General features: G+C 38.0%; 1 protein-coding gene across 8 annotated transcripts in view; it reads left to right on the top strand.

Moving 5' to 3' along the window:
• Nucleotides 1-19,311, top strand: part of L3MBTL3 (L3MBTL histone methyl-lysine binding protein 3) — a 120,000-nt gene that overhangs the window by 40,294 nt on the left and 60,395 nt on the right. For all 8 annotated transcript variants that reach the window (XM_057528264.1, XM_007190838.2, XM_057528266.1 and 5 more), the window contains 3 exons: nt 3,299-3,434; nt 5,353-5,444; nt 7,929-8,080. In XM_057528264.1, the coding sequence (XP_057384247.1) occupies nt 3,299-3,434; nt 5,353-5,444; nt 7,929-8,080 (380 nt within the window). The remainder of the gene's footprint in view (nt 1-3,298; nt 3,435-5,352; nt 5,445-7,928; nt 8,081-19,311) is intronic.

Genomic DNA, 19,311 nt, shown 5'->3' with positions numbered 1-19,311 from the left:
AGAGTATATGAGGAGGTCCAAGCCTTCGCCAGCAGGAGGAGTCTCTCCTTGGGTTCTGCAGGGGGGAGCAGGAGAGGGTGGGTGTGGTGGGCGTGGGCAGGTTTGCCAGTTTGGAGGCAGCTTCTGGAGGTAAATCGTCAGCTGAGATTGACGATAGAGATGGTGGGATTGGTAGCTGAAGGAGAGGGAAGAGGTTTAAAAAGGCCCTTGTGAAGAATGGGAGAGGGAATCAGCCAGGTGCGTCTAGAAGGATTGCTGTGCAGTAGGGAGAGTGTGGTAAACAGGTACATTGGATTCGCGTTATTTATGGTAGTTATATTCCGTAAATACTACTGAACCATTGCGCTTAGGGGAAATACAGGGTTAGGTTCCTGGGAGCCTCTGGTCTCAACATTCTCGTCAGCCGATCAGCACTAACCTTGTTTTATGTTTCTGTTTGAAGACAACCTGTTTGTCTATTGTTGATTCCGTAACATTGAACTCACGGCCACCAGCGCTGTAACTCATGCCTGATGAAGCTTATCTGTTAACACATATCTTCCCGGTCAGGCACTTGCCGGCCTTCTTGTACTTAGGAACACTACCTAGCACTTCAGTACTATGCTTAGGGGCGGTTTTAAATAGCAAAATCACAACAAAAAGCACAAAACATGAAAAAACGTGGCACTAAATAAGTAGGTAACATAAAGGACACTTGCTTGCTAGGTGAGGTACGAAACACGAAGGCCGAGCATCTTGCCTTGTTCAGCCTCAGCTGGAAACTTGCATGATGGGTGAGTCAGATTTTTCACCACTCTGTGCATGCACATGTCCCCAGACCCCACAAATATTATTTTGGGGTTACAAATGTATTTTACCAAGGTGAATTTGCAAATACGGAAACCATGAATGATGAGGATTGACTATGTGTCATCTTTTTCCCTTAGCACCAGTCCCTAGACCAGGTATAGGTGCAGACTGGGTGGATACTTGGGATAATGGAATTTTGCCAGACAACATTTTAGGGCAACAATTTAAAATGTGGATAAAATATTTTAAGTGACTGCTAAGGAAGGAGGCTCCAGAGAAAGGAAGATGCTAGAGAGAAAGTAGAGGAATCAATGTGAGACGCTAGAGCTTTCATTGAGATTCAGAAGGAAGTGTATCGGGAGTAACTGGGTTAGCAAACTGAATGGGTGTTTGAATTTAATCGTTGAAAGGTAGCGCCGTTTCTGATGGGACAAGATCCATGGGAGAAGAGGAAATGCAGGGAGCAAGAGCTGCAGTATTGGCTGAGTCATCCGTGTGCCTGGTGGAGCTACTCAGGATGGAAAGGAAGAGAGTGAGCCAGTGCTTAGTGTGATGAGTGACGAGGGATGTTTGGGAGGTAGTATGCAGGATGATAAGGGCGAAGTGGTACAGCCACATGGCCCAGGCCTCAGAGGAGCAGGGTGAAGAGCAGGCCCCGGAGCATGGTGTGGCCTGAGGCAGTAGGCCACGCTTGGGCCTCGGAGGGATGGAGAGTAGAAGAAGGAGCAGCCTCCGCTTGAGGGAAGGCTTCAGAGGGAAGAACCAGACGTGCCTTTGAGCAAGGAAGTTGAGGATGGAGGAGGTTGTTTACCGAAGGGTTTCGGAGGGTGTAAGATATAGTAGAGAGAGTATGGGGGGAGTAGTGGGAAGTTGAGTGCACGGGGCAGAAGCTCAGAGCAGTATGACCCTGAAGGATTGAAGGGATAAATTACTGAAGGGGCTTGTTTCTTAGGCACTGACCAGAGACAACTGAGTGTAAGGCAGGGTGGGCCTGCCTAGCTCCAAGGCTTATAAGAGAAGCAGCCCCTGAGCTCCTCCTTGGCATGGGATGGGTGGGGGGCGGCCACCTACCCTTCTCGAACGATTGTGCTTCTAGAGACCCCAGTCTCGGCTCTGCATGGTGTTCTTATCTCTCTGGGGGCAGTCAACTTATTTTCATTTTTATATATGTAGCATTAATACCTTCTATTTTTTTAAATACTAATATATAAGATAAAATATTTAAAAATCCATCATTCCCTTTTGCCTCTTCTTTCCCACTTCTCAAAACAAATCATTGTTAATATTTGGCATCTGTCCTTCCAGACTTTTTTGTTTACTGTGAATTTACATATATATGTGTGTAAGTATGTATGTAAATGTGTGTCTCTAAATACATATACTTTTGTGTGTGAGTCCATGTATGTATTTATGTATGTATGTATGTGTGGGCATGTGTATATATGTATACACACATAATATATATACCCACACAAACATACATAAATACATACATGGACTCACACGAATATAATTTTTCTCATAAACTGTGACTCACTCTGTAAGTTTGTTCTGCCACTTGAATTTTAACAGTATGCCCTAGAGAACTCTTCATGGCAGTAACTGTACAGCTTCCTGATTACTTTGGGATTGTGCATTGCCCTGGCTCCGCACTCCAATCTCAAGCTTCTTGTTCAGACTTCTGCGAGGCAGGTGCCCTGGCGTGGTCAGAGGTCTGGTGTGGCGTGTGGTTCCACTTGAACACATCTGCTGTGCTAGTGGGAAGGAGACTGAGAGGCTGAACTGTCTTGAGAGCCCAAGGCCAAGCGTGACCAGCAAAGGCCCCATAAACCTACATAACCTTTTTTTATTTTTTTAAACTGAGAACTCCCCCGAGTGGGGCCCTAATTTAGGCAGATAATGTGGCATCAGCATTCGGCATGTGTTACACAGAGTGAGTTTTCACTGGATTCCAGGGAGCCTGTCTCATCTAAGTATGAATCGGGGAGGCTTTTCTTTCTTTCTCCCCACTCTGCTACTAGTGGAGAGGAGAATAAGTTGACTTCTCCCCGTGTCTGCACCAGCCGAGGTCTGGCTGGATATCGCTGTGTGTGGAGCTTTATAAAGGACAGAGAGCTAGCACTGAGCCAGTGCCCAGCAGGGCACCCACTCTGGCACCCTGCAGGAGCTGTGCACCCCGTGCTGCCGGCTCCCCTTGGTAGCATGTGCTTGTACAATGTAGGGAATGAACAGGGCACTTGTCTGCATGGGAGAATTGTCACCCAGGATCCATGTGCTCCTGAGGATGATGCCGGAACACTGTAGCTCAGGTCTTCCCAATGTAATAGCCTTCGCCTTTAGATTTTGCTATTTGTTCACTTGTTTTTGTGGCTGTTAACGAGGGTGCTTTGATGAACATAATCCGTATCATACTTGATATCCATGTTAATTTATTTTTGTACATGTGCAGAAATATTCTGGGTTTTTTGTTTTGTTTTGTTTTTTAATTGACCTCCTTTACCTGTTTCAGGTTTGTGGATACCGGATAAAGCTGCACTTTGATGGATATTCTGATTGTTATGACTTCTGGGTAAATGCAGATGCTCTGGATATTCACCCAGTTGGGTGGTGTGAGAAAACTGGCCACAAACTCCATCCTCCAAAAGGTACTGTCACTTTTTAATTTCACATTTTATATTCTGAAACACTTATTTTCTTACATCTTAATTTAGATTTTTAAGAATTCAGACTTTATGATTATTCAGGTGGGCCCAAATTTAAGCTTATTGTTAATGATGAAAAATGTTTATTAAAGTGAAAGAAATTTAGGGCTTCCCTGCTTGCGCAGTGGTTAAGAATCCGCCTGCCAATGCAGGGGACACGGGTTTGAGCCCTGGTCCGGGAAGATGCCACATGTCGCGGAGCAGCTAAGCCCGTGCACCATGACTACTAAGCCTGCACTCTAGAGCCCGTGAGCCACAACTACTGAAGCCCACGCACATAGAGCCTGTGCTCCGCAACAAGAGAAGCCACCTCAATGAGAAGCCCGCGCACGGCAACCAACAGTAGCCCCCGCTCGCCGCAACTAGAGAGAAAGCCCATGTGCAGCAACAAAGACCCAACACAGCCAAAAATAAATAAATTAATTAAAAATAAAATAAAATAAAGTGAAAGAAATTAAAAAAATAGAATCCTACTCAGGAGAATAAACTATGTCCATGTACTTACTTGCATGTCACATAACATCTGCTTGATACTTAATTTTGACTACAGGTTTTAGCTACAGATTTCTATTTCATGTACACACACAACACACGCACAAATACATCCTTGAAATATGATTGAAAAGTTAGTTCTAACCTGTTTACATAGCTAAGTGTATTTACTGACATTTCAGTAAATAAAAAATTTCTTGAGAAATTATGCATTGAACTTACGTATCTGAATATTTAGGAGACTGGAAAGGAGAATATAACACTGAAAATCAGTTTAGCTGGGGGTTGGACTAATAGCACTACTACTACTACTACTAATAGCACTTACTCTTTTATTATTAAATTCTTTATATTACAGTCTGCCAATGCTTCTGTCTGTTTCATGTTTACAAAACATCCAAGAATAACAGATCCCATCTTTTTCAGTTCATCCCTAATATGTTTAATAATTTCTTATTTCCTTCCTTTTCATATTACATTCAGTATTTTTTTGCTTGATGTCAAAGAACCAGGTTACTAGTTTGATATTTTTGGCCTGTCTCAGGGTTATTGGGCAAGCTATCCTTTGGTTTTAAGTGAAAAATTAATGGCAGAATAGTATTTTCAGATAACTGAAGGATCAAACAGAAGCACCTAGAAAAGATAAGGATGAAAAAGAAAATCTGTAAGCCTTTGTATAAATTGGCCTGTTACATATGGTGAATTATTAGCTGTTCCTTTCACACCAGCCTCTGGACTTTGATGGAAGTAGAAGAGAGCACATGAGTAGATAAAATTAAATGCTCAGTTTCCTTTTTGAAGAAAATGTTGGCTTTACCAGCATTAAACATGAAATTGTGAAAATTAGGACATTTCCATTATTGTAATTTGCCAACATGCTTACTTCATAAATCTTGAATTGTCATTCTTGTGGTGACAGGCCAGAAAGATTTTATCTGTTGTTATTACCATTTTTTCCAGCTTCCCACTTGTTCCTACAAGTTAGTCTCCCAGAGTAGAACGGGTGAGGGAAAAACAAAGAACTCAACTACTCTAGCTCACTGCTGAGGAATTCTACCTAAATACTGGTAGAAATGGTCTGGTAATAAAAAGAAGTCCATCTGAGTACAATATATGTTTGCTTTCTTACACCTTTTCTTTTCATCCATTACCATTCATTCAGAATTGAAAAAAATAATATAATTTGTTGGAAATAAATACCCTGTGTATAAAAATACATAGATATAAATTATGAGTTAATACTGTCTATTTAAAGAGTCACCTGATTGCTTGATTTTGGCATGTTGGAGTTACAGATAAAAGTAGGAAGGGAAAGCTAAGTGTGAAATATTTTGGTATTTTACTGTGTGTTTATATGTGCTTACCCTAGGGTATAAAGAAGAAGAATTTAATTGGCAGACTTATCTCAAGACATGCAAAGCTCAGGCTGCTCCCAAGTCATTATTTGAAAATCAGAATATAGTAAGTACCTCCAAAATACTTTTCCTTTCACAGGAAGTGGCTTTTGAGTGTTTCACTAGATAAATTACAAGGGATAACAAGAAACTATAATAAATTTTATAGCTTTGGTAAATACAGTGCTCTTATCTTAATTAAACTTTAAAATTAGCTTAAAATCATCATGAATAAATATCTGTTTTTAGCCATATCATGGCTGTCTTTTTTTGTTAAATAATAAAAGGCAACATAGTATAAAACCTAGGTATAATTTACAGTTAAGGTGCATAAGAAAAATTGTGACATTTCATTGTTATGGTCACTTGACTTTAGGAGTGCTGTTCAAGTGGGATTCACATAGTGAGATGCATGTAGCCCCATTTAGATTTGCATGCTAGAGACTATCATTTAAATCTTCTCTCCAGCTTCTAGCTCTGTTCCGCAGTGTAACAGAAGCAAAGTCTGAATGTGTTTGTATTTTCTACTTCTTGACCTGTTGGCATCTCTGAGGAGGCCTGATATGTTAGCCTTCTTCCCTGCCCCAGTTCTGATCTCATTGGAAAGAACAGAGAGCAAGCAGGTGGAAAACCAAAGTCTCATCTTTATAGTTGGTGTAAGGGCTCAGTTGGAGTACATGCATGGCCTATATCTGCTGGCAGATGAGTTTCTTGATTCTGAGCCCTGGGGTTAAAGAGATGTACTGGCCCTTCCCACCTCACCAGCCAAGCCCAGAAGCACTGGACCAGGGCAGACTACCCTCTTGCAGGACAGCTCTTGCTCCTAGAGGGGCAGAGTGGAGACTGGTATGCCCTGTAGGCCAGCTTACTCTTCAAGGTGTGACCAGTTCCTCCTTCCAGATTCACCAGTTAGGGACAGTGAGTGAGAGCGTAGAGAGAGGCAGTCATGTTTCACTTAGGAATTCCCTCCAAATAAATATCAGGAGTGGGGAAGAACCTTCTCACCCACCCCAAATACCCTCATTTGGGAAATGACATTAACCGGGTGTTTTGAGGGCATCAGTCACGGCTGAAACATTCTCTAATCAAATTGTGAACATAAGCCAGGTTGAGTTAGAGAACTGGAGAGGGATGTGTGTGTGTGTGTGCATTTAGGTAATTAATAGAGATAATGAGCCAGGTTATTATTTTTAAATGTCTTAATTGAGAGGATAGCTTAATTGCTGAAAGGTAAATACTGCGTAGTCATTCGGCGTCATTCTCCGTCAAGACAAGGGAGGAAGGTCAGTCAGGTGGAAAACTCAGCAACCTGCCTGCTGTCACTGCTCCAAGTTTCCTCATCCTTGTCTGGTTCTCTGGTGATGAGTTCAGTCAGGGATTTGATCCACTGCCTTGAACCATCGTCTTAAATTCTGTGCATTGCTAGCACAAAACTTAATCTTGGGCTGTGTGTTCGGTATCTAAGAGGCAATTAATTTTTCTATTTCTAGATTCCTCTACCTCAGAATACTCAAATATTTATGGTCAGAACACTGATAAATAATTTCAGGGCTTAAACATGTAGTAACAGTATCTGTGTAGCATTAGTGCCTGATCCTTCGACTCAGACAGAACTTCACTCTAACATATTCAGATACATGGCTGTCCACATTTTTGTAACGATAGCTGTATAATTATAGTAAAAAGAGAGATAACATCTACTTTGCTTAAAGTGATTAGAATAGTATCTGTGCGCTTCAGTCTGGACAGAAGGATTTTTTTTAGAAGGGCTGAAATGATTTGTAATGTGTTGTGATTGATATAACTGATATTCAAGTACTTCTCTGAGATTAGGATACTTTTCCTCACAAAAGATTGTAAGGAATGTTTACACCTGCAGCACCTCAAGCACTAAGTCTTACTGAGCTTATTATTGTCTTAGTTTCATGTCCCAGATGGCTGATAATCTGTGGATTTCTTTATATTACAAACTATTTTGAATGGCTGTATGTGTTAACAGCCAGTTCTTTTCGTGCTATTGTGAATAATATCTGTATTGTTGAATCAAAGTTATAATAATTTGCAGCCTTTTGTATAGGAAGATGACCTACTTTCAATAGAGTACTCTTTTGAAAGACCTTTTCAGAAGTGGGAGTGAATTTATACTGACTTACACACATTTTTAACTTAAGTGCTTATTTTGTGTGAAATAATTTTCATTGTTAAGTCTGTAATAAAGGAAAAGAAAAACTGAAAATAAATACAGTAAATAAAACTTGCCTAACTCGTGTAGTCATCTAAAGTACCAAGACACGTGTTAAAATTAATTAACTTTGCGAGGTAGTGGGTGTGTAAGTTTTAAAGGTCCAGATAGTTAATTGGGTGTAGCAACAGGGCATTTTTCTTATTGCTGCTTGTTGGAAAGCAACTCTGCTGTAAAAGTGGTTCATGATTTTTAAATTATGTGAATACAGTTGATGGATGCCAGGCCTTCAAGCAGAGGTGCAGAGAGGGTGCAGGTCCTTGCTGTTAAGTGTGTGCTTATCTCTAATTAAATCTGTATGTTTCATAGACAGTGATCCCATCAGGCTTTCGAGTTGGAATGAAGCTTGAAGCTGTAGACAAAAAGAACCCTGCATTCATCTGTGTTGCTACGGTAACAGATATGGTGGACAATCGTTTCCTCGTACATTTTGACAACTGGGATGAGAGCTATGACTATTGGTGAGACATTTTTTCCATTGCTGTGTGCTTTATTAATTGAGTGTTTATCCAAGTACATGATTTAAAAACAGTAATAATGCAAAGCTTATGACTAAAGTAACAGTGCTCTGTCCCACTCTTTCCCATTTCAGATTTTTAACTTTTTACCTGTTCCATATGGCCTATATTTCTAAATAACACCCTTTAATTCTGCTTCGTGATTTGTGTTTTAGTTGACTTCCTCCTGTGGAAGTGCAATTCATACCACACTCCCAACAGACACTCACACGTGAATGTATGCACAGACTCACACTTCCCCTTCATCTCATTTTTCAGGAAAATATTTTAATCTTCCTTTCATGTTTTCATGCCCAGTAGCTAACTTAACTATTTATAATTGCTGAATACAAATGATTAATTGAGGAATATTGTTTTTAATCCTTATGGGTGTTGACTATACTACATAAAGTGGTAGGAGCAATGTAATTATAAAATTACATAATCATAAAATAATTATAATAAAACCATGAGATTTTGATTAAGCAATTGAAATAATGACTTTTCATACCAAATTCATGTTCATTGATGAAACTACAATTCAGTTTGCTGGTGAAAGTCATTTCTGCACTGTTTAGTTCCTTCTGGAGAATACTTACAATGAGAAGTGACAGACATCTTTATAAAATAAGGCTAAGGTTACAGTAGCAAATGGAGTTTCATTTATATAAATGTAGCTCAGTTTCAGGAAAGCTTGTTTCCTGTTTTTTTCAGTATGTGTATATTTAAATATTCAGTAGAGCCATCAATAATTTCCATTAATCCTCAAATTGGATTCTCAGACAGGCATCAGTTTTACTTGCATTGTTTTAAAAAAGGAGAGACAGTGAAAGCCATTTGCTATTTAGACTTTTAAACGGTGAATTTTTAAAATCTGAATTACATGTTACGTATGGTTTTCACAGAATTTTTTTAAAGTAGTTCCATGATCACATCGCATAGAGTCAAGTACTTGTCAATATTTTAGTATGTTTAACCCAGCTTTTTTCTGCAAAGCATAATTTTCCTCATAGGATATCTTTTTATTCAGTTTGCAATCAAATTTATTATTGAAACATAAACCATTTCAAGTATATACAAAAGTGAGAATAATAGAGTGACCCTCCTGCAGCCATTACCTACCACCAGCAGTTACCAATTTATATCAGTCTTGTTTCCTGTGTTTTCCTACTCCTAAATTCCCAACACCAGGATTGCTTTGAAGCAAATTCCAGATACCATGACATTTCATCTGTGAATGTCTCTTCTAAAGATATTCTTTTTCTTTCTTCAAATATATAAAGTTATAAATGGCATAATGTCACTAACATACTTAAACATTCTCCCCCAATTGTCTTGGTTTTCTTTCTTGCTTGCTTGCTTGCTTGCTTTAGGTCCAAATAAGGTGCACATTTTATGATTGCTTTGATGTTTCTCTTGATCAATTTTAATTTATAGATTCCTAGTCCTCCATCATTTTCTTCCCCTTGTAACTTTTATTGAAGAAACCAGGTTGTTTTTCCTGTTGAGTCTCCCACATTCTGGGTTTGCTGATTGAATCCTCATGGTATTGCTTACCATGTTCTTCTCTTTTTTGTATTTTCTGCAAACTGGTGGTTTTTGTTTCATTTAAAATTATGTGTACCTATCCTGAGTGAGTGAATAGATGAGAAAACTGTAAATTCAGAAATATTGTAATCTGTTCTGGGAGGAACATATTTCTCCCTCCTGTGTTTGATGTGCTGTGATGGTGGCAGTACCAACTTGATGACTAGGATCCAGTCCTTTTATTAATAAATGATACTTTAAAGCAGTAGTTAGAATTTGTTGACATGAGAGCTTTTTGTTTTTAAAGTTCTGATTCATTTAGGGAGAATTTTTTTTAGAGCTTTTGCCTGATTTAAACAAAATGGGTGGATGTTAGTTTCAGTTATTTTTGCGGTCTTATAAGTATTACAGGGTTTAAAAGTGTAAGCTGCTTATTTGACGTAAGATGCATTTCCTTTAAAAACGTTCTTCTGGAAAAAAGTAATGAGGAATTCTAGAAGAATTTGTCACATTTTTCTTTGATGGCAAATGCCTAGGGACTAGGAAGCATCCTGGGTTCTTATTAGAAAGAGCAGGGGGAAAAATTGATCTCTTTCAGCTCTGATTTTGTACTCTTATGAGCACAACCAAATTATTTTTAGAATGGAATGTACTTTGAGGATATACTTATACTTCTAACTCTTGAAGTTATATTTTGTTAATTGTCAGAAAAAGAAAAACGGTGTGTACTCTGCCTCAATATACAATTAAGGCACATTGAAAATTGCTTAAGTGCACTGGAATTTCTCCAGCCTTATTAAATATTATGTTCTTTGATCTTCGAATTTTGGAATGGTTTGTATCTGCATAAATTACTTAGGTATGTAATTGAGGATACAAACTAGATTGCTTTCCCAATTTAAAATAGTTTGGAAATGAGATTTTTTTCCCTTTGAATTGGACAGTGATCTTATCTCTTTTTACCTTAGTGGGAATTTGAAAGCGCTCACGCACGCATGCACACACACGCGTGCGCGCACACACACACACACATTTGTGGTACTGCATGTTTAATTGCAGTAAAACATTTCTTCCTTCCAAAGAGGAGTGCTATGTGGGATTTAAATTTATGTAGGATTGAAGTAGTTTTTAATGAAAGGAAATAATATACATATATTAGAATAATAATTGGTTTACCTCTGGGTTTCCTCTGTGCTTTTATCACTGGTAGTTGGTAGTCGTTTTAATTCTATCCCCTTGACAGTGATTAGACTTAGGAATAATCCTAAATATCACAGAATATTGGAATGCGGGAAAGAACTTTAAGGATGGCAGAAGGAAAGCCCTCCCAGTGAGGATGCCACCATCCTCCCAGAGCAGCGTGTGGCCTCTTTCCCTCGATCATCTTCCGATGCGTGAGGGCTGGGCTCCACAATGAGCAGTCACCCCCTCTCTTCCCTCAGGCCCTGGGAAGGAATCTTGCTTTAAAGAAATATTATTTTCGGAATAGATGCATGTATTTGTATAACCGAATCAATCGCTTTGCTGTGCACCTGAAACTAGCACAACATTGTTAATTAACTATACTCCAATATAAAATAAAAAATGAACAAAGTAATAATATTAATAATAATCATAAATAATAGCAATATGTGACCCAACCCCCCCCCCCCCCAAAAATGTTATTTTCACGTGACCTTGTCTTTTGGGAACCAGGAAACCATGACAACAGGAATTAGGCGACTGTTGACTAGAGTGAGGTTGCCACTTCAGCCGTCTTTGAATTTCAGTCCGATATCCCAGTGAGTTAGGCTGAAAAATCATCAAACAGATCTATGAAAAAGAGAAGCATTGAGTTAGTGAATTAGAACAAATATGGGGCTGGGGCCTTTTACTGATTGTTTCCAAGTGGATTGCAAACTTCTTCTTTTTGTCTTCCTGGGGATATGGGATTTGAACTGGACCATGAAGAATGATAGGAATTAGTACTTAGATGTTGGGATGAAATATTCCAGGAAAGCACTGCTTATGTTTAAGCCCATGGGGCAAAAAAGGGTATGTTTGGGGTATGGCAGCCCGGGGATTCAGTAAGTGACTTAACTCCTCTAAGCTTTAGTTGCCCCCTTTGCAGAAAGGATTAATAGTCCCTATCTCACAAGGTGGTGTGAGGATTAAAATAAGGATTTTAGAAACAGAAACCAGTTTGCAAAAGGTTAAAGAGATAGCTGTAAAGGACATCAAGCGGAGAAGTTTGGCCCTGAAGGTGAAAGTGGATTATTGCCTGAGGGGGCGTCAACCCTTAAGGAGGGTTTCCTGTACACAGAGAGTGTTGAGCTCGGTTGAAGGAAGGAAGCCACTGTAGAGGGACAGGGGAGATATTTGAGACTGGATAATTGAGGATACCCGTGTCCCGTAGGAGGGGCTAGCCTTGGGAAGAAATAAGCTTTATTCGCACTCATGGAGGAAATGAAGACAGGAAAGGAAAATTGACGGGAGAGTGATGAGGTGGCACCTCCTTTATCTTTTCCTGGTAGTCACTGTGTTAGTGAAATCAGGTTTTAATCTTGAAGCAAATTACGAATATTGAAAACAGCCACTGTGGGGAATGGGTTTGGAAATGAATTAGGGATGAAAAGGAGAACTATGATGACTCCGTATGATGAGGTTTGGGGTTTAGTAGTAAAACCGAGTGTTGGAAGCCCTGAAGAGTTAGCACAGAGTGGGAGCCAGGAAAGTGGGCCCTGGGAAATAAATTGACAGTCATCATGCTCTGGATTTAGGGAGTGAGAGAGGCCAAGAGTGCTGTATTTCTTCAAAGAATCTAAACCATTGCTTGAATGAAGACTTTGAGGTTTTCCTTAAGTGAGCGTCTTGAAATGTTCTTGTTTGACTCTCTGCCGAGATCTGGGGAGCCCAGCCTGTGTGCCTTCCTTTTGTTTAGCTTTTGGCTGTGACTGATACAACCAGGGTCCCTTTCTTTTTAACCCCAAATCACTTAACCTCTCAGTGTTTCCATAAAATGAGGATCTTAATGTTTGCTCACTTTATATTACAAACATGGATTTTTCATGAATTATTACTTCTGTTATTATTTACCAGTCTAGGTCTGATTGGATCTTAGCAGCCTTCATAAATAATTTGCACTTACTTGTGAAGTGGACTTCAAAAAAAATTTTTTTTTGAGATGGAGTTCTTTAACAATACACATAAAATCCCAGAGAAAGAAAGGAAAGGCTCACAGGGAGCAACGATTTGCCAAACATTTCACCATTAGTTGTTCTTCAATATATTTTTTCTTGGTTACATTTCTGCTTCTGAACACTAGATGGGACTAAGAGATGACTTGTGTTTCAATAGTAACAAAGGATTTCACAGCCTTCCAACTTCTGAACGAAGTGTTGTTTGTTTATTGAGGAGCTATAAGTAAACTAGATAAAAATAGGGTTATTTTTATTTTCATTATTGAGACAGTTTCCTGGTTTATTTCAGACGGTGACTTTGATCAATATTCAAATAATATTAAAACCTTATATAAGATTCAGGCAATACAGGAATGAGTGGCCAAAATATGATACAGCATTTTCCTTACTTGTAATTTATAGAGAAATCCAGTAGAATCAAAAGAGTTAATTATGTCTAATGCTTTTATTTCAATCAACATGAACCTGACAGATAATTAGAAGTACTTGATAGTTGTCTTAAATTGGGAAGAAAAAAATTAAAGTATTATATACTTATTTTTTCATTTTTAAGGATCCCTGTATCAATTAACAGCTTTCCCTAGAATAAAATAAAAATTACCCTAAAATAAAGGCTGCATCATTACTAATAATCCATAACCAAGTAATTGTCTAGGAAAGAATAGTACAGCTGGAAATCGAGCTCCATAGTTTTGCTTATACAATTCAGAGTAATGCCTCAGAAGGAATTGGGTATTAAAATATCTTTTATGAAAATGTATAGTGTAAGAAATGTACCAATTGCCATATGAACTGGGCGGCATTATGTCTTCCTTTCACATTTCTAAAATAATGACATACACATACACATGTAACCCTATATAGATTAAGAAAAATAATAGTGTAAGGGAGGGTGGGTAGGAGATATTCAATAAGTGAATAAAAACCTTCAACTATAAATTTAAAGGTACTTTCTACTGAAATGATTTTGAGAAAAATCAGCATTAAATTGGGGTTCCATCAGCTCATCTTGTGTTACTGGTCAGAGCTGCTCACTTGGAAAGATTGACTTGGAAAGTGGTGACTGTATGTTAGTTCACTTACAACATTTCCTGGAAAGTTCTCTGTAGTCTGTTAAGTGTGCAATAGCATTATGTCTAAAAAAGCAATGTATATACCTTAATTAAAAAACACTTTATTGATAAAAAATGCTAACCATCTTCTGACAACACAGGATTGCCACAAACCTTCAATTTGTAAAAAAATGTGATCTTTACAAAGCACAGTAAAGCAAAGTGAAATAAGGTGAAGTATGCCTGGTGTAGAATAACTTCAGTCTTTAATATGCCAATGATGTATTTTGTAAATCTCTAAGAGGGAGATGTGTTATTTTCCTCAAATATTTGATCATAGGGTCCTGACGTTTTTTTTTAAACTTCATGATTCCTATCATCTTTGAGAACACAGATGGGAAATGTTCTACCAACTTTTTTTTTTAAGGTTTTAATTGTAATATGCCTCTAGATGCCTGTATATTTTGTAATACTGTTATAACTACTCCCTTGTAAGTATAGCCTCTACTTCCTTATATTGTGTTTGCCTGGCAAAATCCCAATTCTGGTTGAATCTGACTTTCTGCCTACTCTCTGCCTGTGCCTGAGCGGTTGAATATAGCTGGAGAAAGATGCCACATGCTGACTGCCCTAACTCACTTTCATGACTGCTAACCTCAACGGGACCCTTCGTCCTGCCCCATAATCCTGCTACATGTCCTTGTCTATTCTTCCAGGAAATTTCACTCCCCTTTTTATTCCCTCAAATCTTTCACAATCCCTCTCCTTTTCTCCCACTCAGTTGATAAGCTTGCTTCCTGTATCACTGACAAAATAGACATGCTCAAAAGAGAGGTCCACATGCTCCCACCATGTTGTCTCCCCACCTTTCTGATCTCTATCGAACCTTCTCTCTAACTGTGCGTGATGTCCCCCCGCTCTCACGCTTTTCTGCCCCCTCGCACAGAGTGAGTTTTCTTCTGCATTGATAGGTCATCCCTCTCTTTTGAATAATTCCTACAGTACCCAAGCAGGAGAAGGGATTTTTGTTTGTTTTGGTAGCTGTTGTAACCCTAGCACCAAGAACAGTGCCCTGATCATGGTAGTCGCTTAGCATATATGTCTTGAATAAATGAAGTGATATTTCCCATCTTTTAAAAAAAAGTTTTATTTTGAAGTAATTCTAAACTTAATGTGCAGAGATTTCCATATATGCCTCATCCAGCTTCCCCTAAGTATGTCCCAAATTTAAAAAAACCCAACAACCTCCCTTTTTCTAATTTCTCATTTCTCTGCTTCCTTTTAAAACACAACCGCTTAAATGTATTTTTTGAGTTAGCTATTCCCATCTCCTTCCACTCTCTCTCTCTTTTTTTTTTTTTTTTGGCTTTCCATTTTATTTATTTATTTATTTAATTTATTTTTTATACACCAAGTTCTTATTAGTTATCCATTTTATACATATTAGTATATATATGTCAATCCCAATCTCCCAATTCATCCCACCACCACCACCCCTGCCCCCCAGTTTACCCCCTTGGTGTCCATATGTTTGTTCAATACATCTGTGTCTCTATTTGTGCCTCGCAAACTGGTTCATCTGTACCATTTTTCTAGATTCCACATATATGCGTTAATATATGATATTTGTTTTTCTCTTTCTGACTTACTTCACTCCGTATGACAGTCTCTGTATCCATCCATGTCTCTACATATGACCCAATTTCGTTCCTTTTTATGGCTGAGTAATATTCCATTGTATATATGTACCACATCTTCTTTATCCATTCGTCTGTCGATGGGCATTTAGGTTGCTTCCATGACCTGGCTATTGTAAATAGTGCTGCAATGAACATTGGGGTGCATGTGTCTTTTTGAATTATGGTTTTCTCTGGGTATATGCCCAGTAGTGGGATTATGGGTCATATGGTAATTCTATTTTTAGTTTTTTAAGGAACCTCCATACTGTTCTCCATAGTGGCTGTATCAATTTACATTCCCACCAACAGTGCAAGTGGGTTCCCTTTTCTCCACACCCTCTCCAGCATTTGTTGTTTGTAGATTTTCTGATGATGCCCATTCTAACCGGTGTGAGGTGATACCTCATTATAGTTTTGATTTGCATTTCTCTAATAATTAGTGATGTTGAGCAGCTTTTCATGTGCTTCTTGACCATCTGTATGTCTTCTTTGGAGAAATGTCTATTTAGATCTTCTGCCCATTTTTTGATTGGGTTGTTTGTTTTTTTTAACATGGAGCTGCATGAGCTGTTTATGTATTTTGGAGATTAATCCTTTGTCCGTTGATTTGTTTGAAAATATTTTCTCCCATCCTGAGGGTTGTCTTTTCGTCTTGTTTGTAGTTTCCTTTGCTGTGCAAAAGCTTTTAAGTTTCATTAGGTCCCATTTGTTTATTTTTGTTTTTATTTCCATTACTCTAGGAGGTGGATCAAAAAAGATCTTGCTGTGATTTATGTCAAAGAGTGTTCTTCTTATGTTTTCCTGTAAGAGTTTTATAGTGTCCAGGCTTACATTTAGGTCTTTAATCCATTTGGAGTTTATTTTTGTGTATGGTGTTAGGGAGTGTTCTAATTTCATTCTTTTACTTGTAGCTGTCCAGTTTTCCCTGCACCATTTATTGAAGAGACTGTCTTTTCTCCATTGTGTATCCTTGCCTCCTCTGTCATAGATTAGTTGACCACAGGTGCGTGTGTTTATCTCTGGGCTTTCTATCCTGTTCCATTGATCTATATTTCTGTTTTTGTGCCAGTACCATATTGTCTTGATTACCATAGCTTTGTAGTGTAGTCTGAAGTCAGGGAGTCTGATTGCTCCAGCTCCATTTCTTCCCCCAAGACTGCTTTGGCTCTTCGGGGTCTTTTGTGTCTCCATACAAATTTTAAGATTTTTAGTTCTAGTTCTGTAAAAACTGCCATTGGTAATTTGATAGGGATTACGTTGAATCTGTAGATTGCTTTGGGCAGTATAGTCATTTTCGCAATGTTGATTCTTCCAATCCAAGAACATGGTATATCTCTCCATCTGTTTGTGTCATCTTTGATTTCTTTCATCAGTGTCTTATAGTTCTCTGAGCACGGGTTTTTTACCTCCTTAGGTAGGTTTATTCCTAGGTATTTTATTCTTTTTTGTTGCAATTGTGAATCGGATTGTTTCCTTAATTTCTCTTTCTGATCTTTCATTGTTAGTGTATAGGAATGCAAGAGATTTCTGTGCATTAATTTTGTTTCCTGCCACTTTACCAAATTCATTGATTAGGTCTAGTAGTTTTCTGGTGGCATCTTTAGGATTCTGTATGTATAGTATCATGTCATCTGCAAACAGTGACTGTTTTACTTCTTCTTTTCCAGTTTGTATTCCTTTTATTTCTTTTTCTTCTCTGATTGCTGTGGCTAGGACTTCCAGAACTCTGTTGAATAATAGTGGTGAGAGTGAACATCCTTGTCTTGTTCCTGATCTTATGCTTTCAGTTTTTCACCTTTGAGAATGATGTTTGCTGTGTGGGTTTGTCATATATGGCCTATATTATGTTGAGATGGGTTCCCTCCATGCCCACTTTCTGGAGAGTTTTTATCATAAATCGGTATTGAATTTTGTCAAAAGTTTTTTCTGCATCTATTGAGATGATCATATGGTTTTTATTGTTCAATTTGTTAATATGGTATATCACATTGATTGATTTGCTTATATTGAAGAATCCTTGCATCCCTGGGATAAATCCCACGTGATCATAGTGTATGATCCTTTTAATGTATTGTTGGATTTTGTTTGCTAGTATTTTGTTGAGGATTTTTGCATCTATATTCATCAGTGATATTGGTCTGTAATTTTCTTTTTTTGTAGTATCTCTATCTGGTTTTGGTATCAGGGTGATCGTGGCCTCGTAGAATGAGTTTGGGAGTGTTCCTTCCTCTGCAATTTTTTGGAAGAGTTTGAGAAGGATGGGTGTTAGCTATTCTCTAAATGTTTGATAGAATTTACCTGTGAAGCCATCTGGTCCTGCAGTTTTGTTTGTTGGAAGATTTTTAATAACCTTTTCAATTTCATTACTTGTGATTGGTCTGTTCATATTTTCTATTTCTTCCTGGTTCGGTCTTGGAAGATTATACCTTTCTCAGAATTTGTCCATTTCTTCCAGATTGTCCATTTTATTGGCATAGAGTTGCTTGTAGTAGTCTCTTAGGATGCTTTTTATTTCTGTGGTGTCCATTGTAACTTTTCCTTTTTTCATTTCTAATTTTATTGATTTGAGTCCTCTCCCTCTTTTTCTTGATGAGTCTGGCTAAAGGTTTCTCAATTTGTTTATCTTCTCAAAGAACCAGCTTTTAGTTTTATTGATCTTTGCTATTGTTTTCTTTGTTTCTATTTCATTTATTTCTGCTCTGATCTTTACGATTTTTTTCCTTCTACTAACTTTGGGTTATGTTTGTTTTTCTTTCTCTAGTTCCTTTAGGTGTAAGGTTAGATTGTTTATTTGAGATTTTTCTTGTTTCTTGAGGTAGGATTGTATTGGTATAAACTTTCCTTTTAGAACTGCTTTTGCTGCATCCCATAGGTTTTTGATCATCGTATTTTCATTGTCATTTGCCTCTAGGTATTTTTTGATTTCCTCAGGGATCTCTTGGTTATTTAGTAACATATTGTTTAGCCTCCATGTATTTGTGATTTTTATGTTTTTTTCCCCGTAATTGATTTCTAATCTCATAGCGTTGTGGTCAGAGAAGATGTTTGATATGATTTCAGTATTCTTAAGTTTACTGAGGCTTGATTTGTGACCCAAGATGTGATCTGACCTGGAGAATGTTCCATGTGCACTTGAGAAGAAAGTCTAATCTGCTGGTTTTGGGTGGAATGTCCTATAAATATCAATTAAGGCTATCTGTTCTATTGTGTCATTTAAAGCTTGTGTTTCCCTATTAATTTTCTGTCTGGATGATCTGTCCATTGGTGTAAGTGAGGTGTTAAAGTCCACCACTACTATTGTGTTACTATCGATTTCCTCTTTTATAGCTGTTAGCAGTTGCCTTATATATTGAAGTGCTCCTATGTTGGGTGTATATATATTTATAATTGTTATATATTCTTCTTGGATTGATCCCTTGATCATTATGTAATGTCCTTCCTTGTCTCTTGAAACATTCTTTATTTTAAAGTCTATTTTATCTGATATGAGAATTGCTACTCCAGCTTTCTTTTGATTTCCATTTGCATGGAATATCTTTTTCTATCCCCTCACTTTCAGTCTGTATGTGTTCCTAGGTCTGAAGTGGGTCTCTTATAGACAGCATATATATGGGTCTTATTTTTGTATCCATTCAGTAAGCCTGTGTCTTTTGGTTGGAGCATTTAATCCATTCACATTTAAGGTAATTATTGATATGTATGCTCTATTACCATTTTCTTAATTTTTATCAGGCCTCTTTTGTAGGTTCTTTTCTTCT

The sequence above is a fragment of the Balaenoptera acutorostrata genome, chromosome 14 (genome assembly GCF_949987535.1).
Source record: "Balaenoptera acutorostrata chromosome 14, mBalAcu1.1, whole genome shotgun sequence".
NCBI classification, from domain to species: Eukaryota; Metazoa; Chordata; class Mammalia; order Artiodactyla; family Balaenopteridae; genus Balaenoptera; species Balaenoptera acutorostrata.
The sequence above is the reverse complement of the archived record's forward strand: the minus strand, read 5'-3'. Positions and strand labels throughout refer to the sequence as shown.